The sequence below is a fragment of the Pelodiscus sinensis genome, chromosome 2 (genome assembly GCF_049634645.1).
Source record: "Pelodiscus sinensis isolate JC-2024 chromosome 2, ASM4963464v1, whole genome shotgun sequence".
Classification (NCBI taxonomy): domain Eukaryota; kingdom Metazoa; phylum Chordata; order Testudines; family Trionychidae; genus Pelodiscus; species Pelodiscus sinensis.
Genome location: NC_134712.1, coordinates 135,679,634 through 135,694,308, shown reverse-complemented (window position 1 = coordinate 135,694,308; position 14,675 = coordinate 135,679,634). Strand labels below are relative to the sequence as shown.

At 43.5% G+C, this 14,675-nt stretch overlaps 1 protein-coding gene across 1 annotated transcript; it reads right to left on the bottom strand.

Moving 5' to 3' along the window:
* Positions 1–2,578: 2,578 nt before the first annotated feature.
* Positions 2,579–14,460, bottom strand: SNRNP48 (small nuclear ribonucleoprotein U11/U12 subunit 48). The gene is made up of 9 exons (XM_075921473.1): positions 14,268–14,460; positions 13,853–13,966; positions 12,978–13,038; positions 9,949–10,023; positions 8,047–8,241; positions 6,640–6,761; positions 5,683–5,810; positions 4,357–4,518; positions 2,579–3,649 (listed from the first exon to the last, which is right to left on the bottom strand). The coding sequence occupies exons 1-9, from the start codon at positions 14,418–14,420 to the stop codon at positions 3,610–3,612; spliced, it is 1,050 nt and encodes a 349-aa protein (XP_075777588.1). The 5' UTR covers positions 14,421–14,460; the 3' UTR covers positions 2,579–3,609.
* Between the last annotated feature and the right edge of the window lie 215 nt (positions 14,461–14,675).

Here is a 14,675-nt window from a genome sequence, read left to right as displayed (position 1 = left end):
TTTCCGTTTTGTCATTGTCATTTGTATCTTCATCATCTTCATTGTCATCCCAATTCACCAGAGCTATTATGTCAGTCAGTCCTTGTTGCTCGCCTTTCTCCATCCAGTCTTGTATATCATCATCATTCACCTTCTCACAGCCTGGAATTTGTTGTAACAAAGGTAGCAGGTTATCACAATTTTCTTGCACCATTTCTTGTGTGTTTTTGTCTTTCGAAACTGCCAGAGTTTGTGGTTCAGTCTCTTCCCATGATTGTGTGAGCCAATAAACAACATCTTTTATGTTCACTGTCCTTATCTTGTCTAGCATACCATTTCCATCCCCTATCACCTCAATGAGCGTAGTTAAAAGATATTTTTTCTTTAACACTTCAAGCACACCCTGGTCCATAGGCTGACACAACGAAGTGATATTAGGAGGAAGAAAAATCACTCTAATGTCCCCACTGATCAGTTCATCCTCATGAGGATGAGATGGCGCACTATGAATGACAAGGACTGCTTTCCTTGGTAGGTTTAGCGAATTCAAAAATTGTTCTACTGAAGGAAGAAATTAATTGAAAAACCTGCCTCAGAAAATTGCTGAATCCATCCATGCATTCCTCTGATTCTTGTACGAAACTGGTAGAGCAGTAGGTGCTATGTTTTTGAAAGCTCGTGGGTTTTTTGCCTTTCCAATAAATGTGAGTCTTAGTTTGTGGTTGCCAGTAGCATTACTACAGACTAGAATCGTCACTCTTTCTTTACTTCGTTTATACCCAGGAGCTGAAGCTTCAGCCCAGGAAGCTAAAATTTTTGAAGGCAGCATTTTATTGTTTAAGCGTCTCATCGCAGTTATACATCTGCTCACACGATAATCCTTCATTTTTGATAAGACAATGAAAACGTGCTTTAAATTTCAGAAACCCTTCCTGATTTGCCAATAATTTTTCACCATATATACTGAGCTGCCTTAACCCGTATCTTTTTTTCCAGTGATCAAACCAGCCTACACTAGCCATGAAATCAGGTTCCCCTTCATTAAATTCCTTTTGGAAACTCAGAGCTTTCTCTTGCAGAATCGGGCCTGTGATAGGCATGCCCTTATCCCTTTGCTGTGTGAACCATAAAAACAAAGCTTCACTCACCTTTTCATATTCACATTTTTTCATTGTTTTTCTGTCCTTCAGTCCTGCACTTGAGGGTTGATCAGAGCACCACTTTTCTAACTCACTTCTTTTCCTTTTCCAGTCACCAACTGTAACTCGCCCCACACTGAGTTCAGATGCAATTTTTAGCATGGACTCACCTTTGTCTATTCTCTTTAACGCTTCAAGTTTTTGTTCAATGGAAAGAACCACTTTTTTTCTCTTTTCACTTGCCATGTTCCTCAAACAATAAAATTATATTACACTAAGGGGAAAATGCAATTGGAAAAATGAAACACAATCACAGCAGAAACATAAATCATTGGCGCAAAGGAAGAAACGAAGCTACGACCATGGCAGTATGCGACACGTGGACGCATAAATAGCATGTTGAATGGCTATGTCGGATAAACTGGAAGGTCGGATAAGCGAAGGTCGGATAATCCGGACTCTACTGTATTACATACGCATCCTATCCTATCCAGGACATAAATGTGCAGCAGCCCACCCAGCTGTGGCAGTGAAGTGGAACCTTGGAAATGACCACCTCTCTGCATACTGTGAGATTCTATTGCTCTTTTAGTAGTGGTTTCCTTATTGTTAGATCAGTATAGTTACTGTAGTGTTGTTTAACTTAGGAGCCATTGAGAATGAAGATGATAATCTGGCCTTCATTTCCTTCGTCTAGTTGGTCACCAAAACTGTATGGAATTCATACAGAAACTATACATGGGTTACATCAAAATTTCAAATGTATGTAGCTCCATACAGATCTGAAACAATCTGCAATAAAAATATGAAATCAGATTGCATATAGATTGAAATAGCCATTTAATATGAATTTCACAGTCCTTAAAGACATTGTCACAAAAGGGTTCTGGTTTTCTATTTAGAAAGTATGATCAAGTTATATACAATTTCTCTAAATTATGTCACTCTCAAGCACTTGTCAGTTTGTAGTGTTTTTCTTAATGCAGATTCAGCATTGTTGCTATTTTCTATGATAGAAATCCCAGTTTTCTCTGAAAATGCTCATTGTTACTAATTCCTTTGTTAAATAAAGTGTATTGTGATCAGTGCTTTTTTTGTGACGGTACGCCACCTATTTTGCCAGCATACCTTAATTAAATGGGATTCTTCTCTGGCATTCTTCTCTGGGGCAGGTTGGCTCCCGATGGAAGCTCGCTCGGGACACGAGGTTCTTAAAGGGGCCGCGACTGCATTTTGGCCCTCGGCGCATTTTTTTTTTTTCAACAACTTCAAGCCTGTAGTACTGGCACCTTTTTTCTTACAAAAAAAAGCACTGATTGTAATTGATAGTAATTGAACACAACCCTACCTCATTTGTTGACTGGCTGAAAGAGAACCAGCCTAGAGGAATGTCCTCACTACCTGCTTCTATCATCGGGTTTTGTTTCAGCCCAACAGGGAAAATAAAACCAACTAGAATGTAAGTGCAAACAAACAAGGTATTTATTTATTTATTTATTCATTGATGGCACAGGGGAATGTGACAGAGAAAAATAAGCAGATGATACCGATTTTACTCCCAAGAAACAAGAGAGCTCTTTTGATGGAAATGCTCCCAGTAAACAAACAAACAAAAAAAAAAAGACTTGGTGCCCATAGAGTGCTGTTAACATGAATGCCTCAAAATGCTTTATAAAGGGGACAAGGCATCATAACCTCCATTTTACAGTCAGACTCTAAGGTACTGGTTGAAGATGTCTCAGCTATTTAGGGTGTTTGAGGTGTAAGACTTTAAAGCAATGGTTCTTATCCAGGGTTCCAGGCACCCCAGCGAGCTGCAAGGAGATTTCAGAGGGTTTGCCAAGCAAGGCTGCTATTATACTTGCTGTGGCCCAGAGTGAAAAGACAGAGATCCACTATATGGGGCTGAAACCTGGGGCCCCAAAGTCTGCCATCTGGGACTGAAGTCAAAGCATACACTACTTAGCTTCATGTTTCCTTCTGTCGTGTGGAGCCCCAGACAATTGTTCTGCTTGCTACTAATGCTGGTCCTGGCTTTTATACGCAGAAAACAGCTGTGGCAGAGGTGGGCCTGGTATAGCAAGGGAGGGGGGGAGGCTCAGAAAGAAAAGCTTAAGAACCCCTGCTACAGAGCATCCTCCCAAAGTCACTATGAACTTGCACAAATCTGAATCCTCATTGCTTGCTTCAATCATTGTATCAAGATGGGCTGAATGAAAAATGATAATGTAAAAATTATATTTATCAGTCAAAGGCAATACAAAAAATTACATGTCACCTGACACAAAGAGAAAAATCCATCTGAGACACGAGACCATGATACGGTTGTCAGGAAGAAGGAAGGATGGCATTGGCAGCCTGCCAATTGTGGCTACAACCTTCAATTCACAATGTATTGTCATCAGCATACTGCTGATATTCCCAGTTCTCAATGATCCAGGTTATGTCTATTTCTTTAACAGATGACACACACATCTTCTTTAGAGTCCCTCTATTTTCTTCTTGCATGGCTGTGATACTTCTCTTCATCCCTGAAATAGAAACAAGCCATTGCATCTGATGTCATGTTAGGATCTCAGCACTGAACATATTACACCAACAATGATTAATTGACTGAACTTTCACTGATAAGAGACTGAACATAACAGAAGCTTGAAGTCTTTTAAAACTGAAAATATTAATATCTACACATTTCCTTCAGAATCTTGTCACTTCATTATCTTTTGAGGATTCAGCGCCAGTAAGCTGGGGGTCGTTGCACAACCCTGCCCTCTGACAGAGCACAATGTTTCTTGTAAGAACATGAGACAAGCAGATGCTCTAGCATATGCCCCAAAGTATATGGTGAAACCATCTGTAGTTTTGTGAATCGATACATACTTGCTAGGAATTGTGCGCTACAATTCTCCCATTTATGTTATAAACCAATAGAAGGTCACAAATTGCTTGGGAGTCTGATTGCTTTTCATTACAGGGCAAGTTATTGCTGGAGGAGCCAACCCTGTAGTCCAGATCACTTGTGGTTTTTTGAAGATCCCATGGCAAATTCAGCCAGGCTAAGACTCTGTGCATGCATATCTAGATTACCACATCCTGTCTCCATGAATTCTCCTGCATTTCCACTTGGATTGAGTATTATGTTCATGCACTAATCTCTGATGCACCATTGCATTTCACTAGTGACAATCATGACTAATTGGTACAGACAGGCAAACAATTGCTTAGAATAAATACTTGCCTCTCTCTCTTTCTCTTGGAATCCCTGTCTTTGCCTCTCTCTCGTCTTCTTTTGTGTTTGTCTGGACTTCTGCTGGGATTTCTCCTATGTCTAGCTCGATCAACATCTTTAGAGCTTCCACAAGACTGTCGAGAGTCTACGGATGCTGACCGTCTCTCGTTTCTGAAGGAAAAAAAGTCATTGATTTTGTTTAATAAATAGTTATACAAACACTGTAGTTACTGGAATATTTTCATCTCCATTTGTCTGCCTCTGGTAGGCAATGAAAAGGGGCAGTAATTGATTTTGTAGGATCACTTTCTTCTGTTTGACATAATAAGAACTTGGAATCGAGACATATTTAGCCACTATTTTGGCTTCTCTTGATTGACAGGCAGCAATTTCTTCCCCAGCACAAAAAGGCTGAAACATGTTTGATTTGTTTATTATTTCAACCATGCAAGTCAAGAAATAAAAATTGGAAGCATCACCCAGTGATATAGACACACTTTCATATCACACAGGTAATAAAGTCTATTCCCACTTTTCTTTTTCAATACCCAAGTGAAGGATTACTGTTCTGTTAAGTATACGTAAGATACATTAGTAGTATAACACTTTTACTTTCATCTAACAAGTGCTTTTTTTGTTAAAAAAAAAATGCTGGAACTAGGTTTGCCAGATGCTTTAAAAAAAATTTGTTGAGCCAAAAATAATAATAATAATAATAAAAGCGGTCATGGCCCCTTTAATTGCCACGTCTGGCGCGGCGCCAGTGCCCTGCGGGGGGGAAAGCGGCAAGTACTGTCACAAAAAAAGCACTGAATGGAACTGCATCAGAACGTACAGGGACAGAGTCAACTTGACATTAGTCGATATTTTTTAAAAAGAATTCAAAATAGCTTACGGTAGTACTCCAGTGCTTCACCTTCCCTCCAATATTTATGTTTTCACATTTTCACACATTTTTCTCTCCCTAGCTGCTTTGTAATGGTCTGAGACCTGTGGTTTCAGTGATGTACTAGAACTCAGGAGAGTTGTGTTCATGTCCTGGCTATGCCACAAACTGCCTATGACTTTAGGAACAAATTGCTTTGTTTCCGCATCTGCAAAATGGGGTTAAACACCTCTTTTTGCCTGTCCTTTGTCTTGTCTACATAAGATAAGCTCCTCAGTGCGAGGACTAGCTTAGTATGGATTTGTAACATTCAGTAAAGTGGGTCTATTTCTCAACTGGAGCTTCTACATACTACTAGAATACTATTAAGGTCACTATGGATTGACAATTGCCAGTGTCTCTGCAGAAAGAAAGCATTTTGGTGAGTGCAGTGATGTTCTTATTAATACCTTCCTGAAGATTTTCCTGAAGTGGAAGATTTTCCTCCTTCACACATCTCTGCAGTATCTGTTCTGCCTTCCTCTTGCCAGTGGCTGCTGAGTTCTTCCATGTGCACACCAATCACATCCCGGATGACCTAGGAAGAGATTAGTAAAATAAAAATTGAAGCTAAAGACTAGAAAAGCCCAATGCAAAAAATGAAGTCTGAGGTGGTGTTTTTAAATACACTTGATATTTGTAAGGAAAAACATTGGTTTGCTGAAATAAGAACTCCAAAGTAACTGTATTATACCTTGAAAGGATACTGTCAACATATAGGTTGCTGGAATTTTGCAACATACAAAACTCTATTAAAAGTAGTTGTGAGATATTCAGTAACTTGCAGTGAAAAAAAATTGTTTGAATCTGAAAACATTTGTCTGATGTTTCTGCAATCCCAAATAGCTAAGGCACAAGATATGGATACTGAAATTGACTGGTCTAGCCGAACTGTTCACGAATGAAATAGAAAAGTAAAAACCATGTTTGGCATTTTCAAGTTCTTTTATTTTTAAGTCTCAACTGTCAGTATGGCAACTGATGTAAGGAAAAATGCATTTTAAATATATATGGTTTTTAATCCTGCAGTGCCCCTTTAAGTAGTTTATGCAACTTTCAAATTGACAAAGCTTAAACTAGAGGATAGACACAAAGTGATATGAGGAAAGACTGAAAACAAAACATGAGGAAAAAATATATTTTAAATCGTTAACATTTCTTTTTGAGATTTACAAAACTGCTAACACATTTACTAGTCCACATTTTCAGATATGATTAAAAAAAACAAACCATTTTTTGCCTACACATTGTGGTTGAAATTATTTTTACTAATCTGAAGAGAATGTTAGAGAGTTTATACCATGGGGGAAAAAAACATTCTAATGCCTGCAAAGGCTTGGGATTCATCAAAAGCATTTGATGCTCACCTCAGTGTAAGATTTCTTTGTTATATGAACATTCTTAGCTCTGTATGACTGCCGTCGTCTTTTATAGTCCCGCATTTCTGCCAGGATTTCAAGATGGGACTTTGGACCTTTTTGACCATCATCTAATACAAATTAAAGATGAAACAAATGGCTAAACAAACTAAAAACAAAATTGTAGGGACATATCGGCACTTGAGAATACAAATTGGGCTATCTTATAATGGTGCTGTTTACATGACTAAAGGTAAGTTTGTGTCGAGTTCTTTTAACAGAGGTTTCTTTGGTAATTCATTTACAGCTTGACACAGGGTGTAGTGAAATTGAGAGAAAGCCAGAATAGATCTGCTTACACAGTAAAGACCAAAATCAACAATCCCCTCCCAAAAAAGACATTCAAGTAATCATGCAACATTATTACATGAATGCCAAGACACTGCAATACAGAGTAATGGCTTGAAATAAGTTATTTTTTAAAAAACCTTCCTAAATACTATTTTACAAATCACATTTTCAAAACACATATTACTAAAGTCTGGAAAACAGAGGGATCAGTCCAGCAAATATTAATGTTTGAGCCTTGCAGATTCTTTTGTTAGATTGGGCTCCAGAAAACAGGGCATTTTAACTTGAATATATATTGTGTATTTTACAGAATTGAAGGAATCCTGATCTGTCTCTCTCATTTATATATTTCTCAAGAATTTTCTTTGAACCAAAGGACTATCTATTATGCATCTCATCACATTTCTGTTCCGTGCTGCTTATATAGGCTTTCACTTGCAGAAATCTTGCAAAATTTTACATTCAGTTGTGAGCCACAGTAGTAGAAGCCTGTTGCAGCAGAAATGAAGGATGCCTCCTTCTGCTGAGATGCAGGCAATAGGCACAATGAAAGAAGAGCAGCAGAACTGTTTGAATAGAAAGCTGCCAGAACTGTAGGAGAAAAGGGAAAAGATACAACAGGTACACAATGAACACTGCATTACAGGATGTGAAGATATTTTACCTATGTCATAAATTATAGTTATTTAAAAACATGTACAACACAAGAAGAGAATTTGTCACCTGCTTTCTGGACAAGCATGTATCATTTTTGCCCTTTTCCTAGAGTAGTTTCCCAACCTATAGGTCGCCATTACATTTCAAAAGGGTCGCCAAGTGTCTCCCCAGGTGGCTCTGCTCCCCCCGTTTTAGAATTGCCTTGGGTTACCAAGTCTTCCTGAATTGTCAAAATGGGTCCCCATCTGGAAAAGGCTGGGAACCGCTATCCTTGAACCACAATTTTCTTTATATTTTATTCATTCAAACCTTAATAGATGTTCAACCAAATCCCTCTACAATGTGACAATATTTGAAGATGACACACTTTTAAGTTGTAAAACTCAAGAACTGGAATATTTTTCAAACCTTGCGTGACTTTAGCTGCCAAATCTACAAAGAGATCACTGTCATTTTCAGTGGTCTGCGATCTGGACCTTTGTTTCTTTGTCTCTTCAAGGACATAATCATAGATTGCAAGACGATCAGCTTGAGTCAGGTCACAGATGAAACGTTTGTGATTTTGGGGAACTTCAACAGGCAGTGATGAATAGGCACCTACAACTTGTGAACAAATAGACATGACTTCTATAAAATGGCAGTATTGCTATACAAAGAAACTTGTGGGGAGGAGCATACATACTCGCACTAAGAACTTGGACACTATTTACATGCTTTCCACTTGTGCAAGATAGACTTCTTTAGCTTTACTAGATTCTGATAGTTTAAAAAGTACTTTAGTTGGCCTAATTTTAGGAGACCACTGAAGTCTGTTTAATGAAATGATAACTCTGTAGCAGACTGTCATTAAATAGCCACTATGCTTCTATTTTGTTGGCTCCCCAGGTGTGTATTTGAGGAAGGTTAAGAGTTTTTGTGTCTCCTGCAGGGACTAATGTGGGCTATCTGTGGAGGAAGTGAGAGAATGCCCATAAAAAAGCATCCAGTCCACAACATAATTTCCTTTATGATGTTAGTAGTGACAGCCCACTAGCCTGCAAAAAAATGTTTTTGCACTGATCCAACAGTGCATATTTATTTTTAAATTTTTCCAAATTTCAGCTGCAAACAGCCAATATTCTATCAGAAATAATTAGAATCAACGCCTCTGTTTAATCAAATAGATAATGATCAATTGTCTGCTCTGAATGCTTTCAATGATGATCCAAGACAGTTACTTTCTACCTATTCACATTGCTATCAGTTTAAAAACCCTGAAGAGAAGTAATGTAATGTAGCTGAGTTTACCTGTAGGGCTGCTCAGCTAACACCCTCTTTTAAACAAGCCAACAAATATAGCTGTGGTTTTAAAGTACAGAAAATTCAAACTTCTGGGTACTACGACGACCTTATTTTGACAGCTACGCACCATAAAACTTCACATTTCTTGACGCCTGTGTATTAAAAACCTGGACTACAACACTGCTTTAGTGCATATCATTCACTATAGTGTACTTTATTTCTACAATGCACCCTTCTCCAAAAAAGTGCCATAAAATGCATTATAGACAGAAGTAATACCAAAGTTGATAGCAGACTGTCAAAATGGTCTAATATTGTAAAGGGCATATTAAAAGTCATATGCATTTTAGTAGAAAACACGATCATGACCATGTTTAAGTTTCTTTATTAACTGTGCACCTTGATCTAAACTGTTTTGATAGGATATATATTACTTCTCATGCATTTTAAATATAATTTCCCTTGTTTAAAGTACTTTTGCATTATCTATATAATTGTTTTCCATTTAAAATCCACAACAATAAAAAATAAACCATTGAAACAAATATCCTTCCAAGTCATAGAGAAAAGAATGTGTTACCAAATAAAACCCGATAATAAATTAAGAAGTTGTAAGGTGAATGCAGACAGTTTGGACAACGTTGGTTCTTTCTTCAGATCACTTCTTAAAAGCGCAAGAGCACAATGTTAAAATGGATGGTGAGATATAGCTGTGACACCAAGTGGTCCATAGATGTATTTTTGCATTACAGTACATGATACATGATGTTGGTTTATTTTCTTTTAAAATAACGCCAGTCCGGCATTAAAACAACCTTCTGAGCTTTGCAGGGCTAGATTTCCAGTCCTTAATAGAGCTCTTGGGTTGAACATGGAAGACTTGAACCCTCCCCAGGTCCCTGCCAAGGGAGGAGAACACAGTCATAGCGTGGTTTCCCAAGGGAGACTGGGAAAGAGGTGACTTGAGTGATTATGAATGGGAAGAGAGAAAAATTGGAGAACTCCTGGCTACCTGTATATTCTACTTACCTTCACTGTAGCTTCCACCTTCTTTTGTACTTAAAGCTTTAGCTTGTTTAATAATGTTAAATTGTAGCTCCTTATCTGAAGAAAAGGAAAACAGATTTTACAGAGCTCCTGCAACTGTGTACAAGTCCACTCTGAGTCACGTGCTAGATCTATGCTTTTAGCTGGTGAGGTTTAATTGGTGGGTAAGCAGTGATTATTGTACAGAAAGAATAATCATTTTCATCCTGAATTACTAATACTCAGACTCAGGAATTCTTTGACAGGAATAGAAGTTTTAACCAAATGTATTCTGGCTTTTAATAAGTTTGTTCTTACATCCATTCCATTTTATTTAGTCCAGAAAACCAAACAAAAACTAATCAATAAGATTTATATTTATTCGACAATTACTTGAATATGATATCAAGTTACTCCCTCCTCTGGCCCTGCTACTGTATTCTGTCTCCTCTGTGTCTGTCTTTAAGGTTCCAAACTCTTGAGAAGAGTCTGATGCTGTATGTCTTGTTTTAGTTATTAATAATTATTATTATTATGTGCTAGCAGATTTTTCAAACACTAGATATAAACATCTGTTAATTGTAACACTGCTATATAAAAAGGAACAAGTAACTGAAGATCACATTTTCATCTGCCTTAAAAGTGCCTTATTATCTTGGTGTGAATGACCTCTAAATTCCAGAAATTAAAGTGAACCCTCCCTCATGCAACCAAGGACCACTCCACACTAATTTTTTTCAAGACCTTATGTAGCACTGCAGTGAAAACACAAATCTCCCTTCAGATGCTCTACTACAGCAACTAAACACTACTCTTAGGGCTGAGTCAAACTGCAGAGTTGGGAGATGTGATCTACTGACATTATAGACAGTCCAGTGCACAAACAAGGAAGAAACAAAGTACAGTAAAACTCCAATGGTCCAGCATCTGACGGTCCGGCAGTCCTGATGGTCCGGCACCATCAGGAACCTGGAAGTGCTCCGGGCAGCCGGACGATTGGAGCTGCTCTGCCCCCAGCTTCCCCAATTCAGCCGCTGCTAAAACTGACTAGCGGCTGAATCTGGACGCCTGGGACAGAGCAGCTGGAGTGCTGCCGGGTTGGTCCCATAGCGCTGCCCCTCGGGGCTATGCGACCAACCGGGCAGCACCCCAGGTGTCCCCAATTTAGCTGCTGCTGAAACTGACCAGCAGCTGACTCCAGGAAGCCCCAGGCAGAGCTGCTCTGCCCCGGGCTTCCTGGAATCAGCCACTGATCAGTTTCAGCAGCAGCTGACTTGGGGACACCTGGGGTAGAGCTGCTGGGGTGCTGCCAGGTTGGTCCCCGCAACGCTGAGGTGCGGCGCTGCAGGGACCAACCCGGCAGCACCCCAGCTGCTCTGTCCCAGGCGTCCAGATTCAGCCGCTGCTGAAACTGACCAGTGGCTGACTCCAGGAAGCCCGAGGCTTCCTGGAGTCCACCGCTGATCAGTATCAGCAGCGTCTGACTTGGGGACACCTGGGGCAGAGCAGTTGGGGTGCTGCCGGGTTGGTCCAGTAGCGCCGAGGAGTGGTGCTGCGGGACCAACCAGGCAGCACCCCAGCTGCTCTGTCCCAGGCATCCCCAAGAGCAGCTGGGGTGCTGCCCTGTTGGTCTCGCTGCGCCAAGGGTCGGTGCTACCAGACCAACACGGCAGTACTCCAGCTGCTCTGCCCCAGGCGTCTCCGATTCAGCTGCTGCTGGTCAGTTTCATCAGCGGCTGAATCAGGGACGCCTGGGGCAGAGCCAGACTATTGGAAGGGGGGGCTATGAGGGGTCTGGGGTGGCATCCCCCCCACCCCAGACTCCTCCTAACCCCCCCTTCCGATAGTCCGGCATATCTGATAATCCGGCACCCCCTGGGTCCCAAAGGTGCCAGATTATCGGAAGTTTACTGTACAGTAAAACTCCATCAGTCCAGCATCCAATGCTCCGGCACTCCTGATGGTCCAGCACCATCAGGAACCCGGAAGTGCTCGGGGCAGCAGGACAATTGGAGCTGCTCTGCGCCCGGTTTCTCCAATTCAGCCGCTGCTGAAACTGACCAGCAGCTGAATAGGGGAAGCCGGGGCCAGAGCAACTGGGGTGCTGCTGGGTTGGTCCCATAGCGCTGCCCCTCGGGGCTGCGGGACCAACCCGGCAGCCCCTCAGCTGCTCCTGGGGACGCCTGGAGCAGAGCAGCCGGAGTGCTGCCGGGTTGGTCCCGCAGCGTCGAGGGGGGGCGCTAAGGGACCAACCCAGCAGCACCCAAGCTGCTCTGTCCCAGGTGCTCCTATTCAGCAGCTGCTGAAACTGACCAGCGGCTGATACCAGGAAGCCCGGGGCAGAGCAACTCTGCCCCGGGCTTCCCGGAGTCAGCCTCTGATCAGTTTCAGCAGCAGCTGACTCTAGGATGCCTGCAGCAGAGCAGCTGGGGTGCTGCCAGGTTGGTCTCGCAGCGCTGAGGGGCGGCGCTACTGGACTAACCTGGCAGCACACCAGCTGCTCTGCGGCAGGCGTCCCCGATTCAGCCGCTGCTGAAACTGACCAGCAATGGCTGAATAGGGGACGCCTGGGGCAGAGCAGGACTATTGGAAGGGGGGGCTATGAGGGGTCTGGGGTGGCATCCTCCCACCCCATCCCCCTGATAGCCCCCCTTTCTGATAGTCCAGCATATCTGATAATCCGGCACCCCCTGGCTCCTAAAGGTGCCAGATTATCCGAAGTTTACTGTAATAGGAATTTGCAAACTGTGTTAGAGATATGGTGGAGGGAACCAATCTGACACAAATATGCTGATAAACCAGTGAAAACTTAGTTATAATACCCTCTGAGAACTTGAAAATGAAGAGGAAACACATTCTAAGAATAGCATTGGGTAAGGGAAAAAGCATGCTGCACAGTTTTGCAGAATGAAGGTAAAGTTATTTTTTAAAAAACTAGATGGTGAGAATAAGGAGGTTTCCTCTTACACTGATTACATCATCACTTGAAGTGTCAGCTTTCATTGTACAACCATTACTAAATTCAGACATACCCATAGTAACGGTGGGTATCTTTGCTTTCTCATAGTAAAATGCAGAGTCATACATTTCAGTCTAAAAAACAAAACACAATTATACCTTTGTGTGATAGTTAAGACTCAAGCATATCTACCCAAAAGTTCCCACATTTGCAGTCTGATAAACTTGTTTGGAGCTTAACACCCAGACAGAGCCTCACTAAATTCAGCTGGACTTGTGCATATGCAAAAGCCACCTGCACACATCTACCTGGAGCTTCAAGATAAGATTGCCAACTTTCTGATTGCAGAAAGCCAATCACCTTGGCTTTGCTCCTACCCACTCCATCCCCCCACCATTGCTTACTTGTTCATTTTCACCAAAATGGGGTGTGAGAAAGGATCAGGACTCCGGCTGGGGAGTGGGTTTTAGGATGGGGACATGGAGGAGGGATTGGGGTGCAGGAGGCAGCTCTGAGCTGAGGTCAAAGGATTTGGATTGTAGGAGAGCTCTAGGCTGTTGGGGGAGGGGGAGGAAGAGAGAGTGTGAGTGTGAACATACAGAGGGGCGGCAGGGGCAGTGTGTGGAGCCCCTTGGCTGCCCTTATGCCTAGAGGCCACAGTGATGTGTCAGCCACTTCCAGGAGCCACCTGAAGCCAGGACAAGCAGGGAGCCTTCCTTACCCCCACTGCACCACTGACTGGACTTTTAGTAGCCCACTCCTTCTTCAAAAGTCCTTCTGGCTGAAAATGGGACAATTGGCACCCCTAATCAGGGGCTTCCTATGCAACTTCCGTAAACAGCACATTGGTCTGACCTAACCCAGACCTCTTCAAGCTGCAGAAGTCATTCTGCTCCGCACGGCCTGCCCAGCAGCAACCCAGCAGCCCGCGGGAGCAGAGGCGGCTACCTGCTCCTCTCTGGAGTACTCCAGCCTCCTCAGCCGGCAGGACGCCACGTGCTTTGCCAGGGCGGCGCGGGGCATCTGGTGACCAGCATCGTAGGGGCAGGCGGCTCGCTCCCCCTGCGGGCGCAACACAGGCTCAGAGCGGCCGGACCCGCGGGACGTCACAATCGGCATCCCGTCGGGTTCCGAACATTCCCGACGCTGGGGGGGGGGGGGGGGGGGGTCTCAGTGTGTTTCCCGCGCAGAAAGCTCAAATACCGGACACCTGGCAACCCCACCGGGCCGCGCTGGGGGCGGGTTGGGGCTTAAGTGGGTTGGGGGGGGACGGAGCCGGGGGGCCGAGACCCCCACGCTGCGCACGACACGCGCCTGCCAGGCCACCGGAAAGCCCCGAGCCCCGGCGCTGGGAGAGTCTTGCCTGGTCCCCAAACCACACAGCGCAGGGGGCGGCCATCTCCGCGCGGGGGGCGTCAGACCCTGCTGGAAGGGCGGCGGCGGCGGCCATGTTTGCTAGGGGCGAGCTCCCCTCCAGGGAAGTGGCGTCCATTGTGCAAAGGGCGGGGGTGGCCATGTTGAGTGCGGGCAGGCAGGTTGCCCTTTGCTCCGCTGGTGGCGCGCGCGCGCTCGCTCGCTGACGGAAGCGGGGCTGCCACGCGCGGCGCCGGCCTCAGTTCAGTGACATTTCACACGCACGTGAAGCCCCGCAGGGGAACGCGCACGTGCCGATACAGGACAGGATGTAAAAGGTGTAAACGGAGCCCGGCCTCTTGCCGTCCAGTGGGCGCGTGTGAACAGGCAGCGCCTTAGCCAGCCCTAGAGGGGGCCT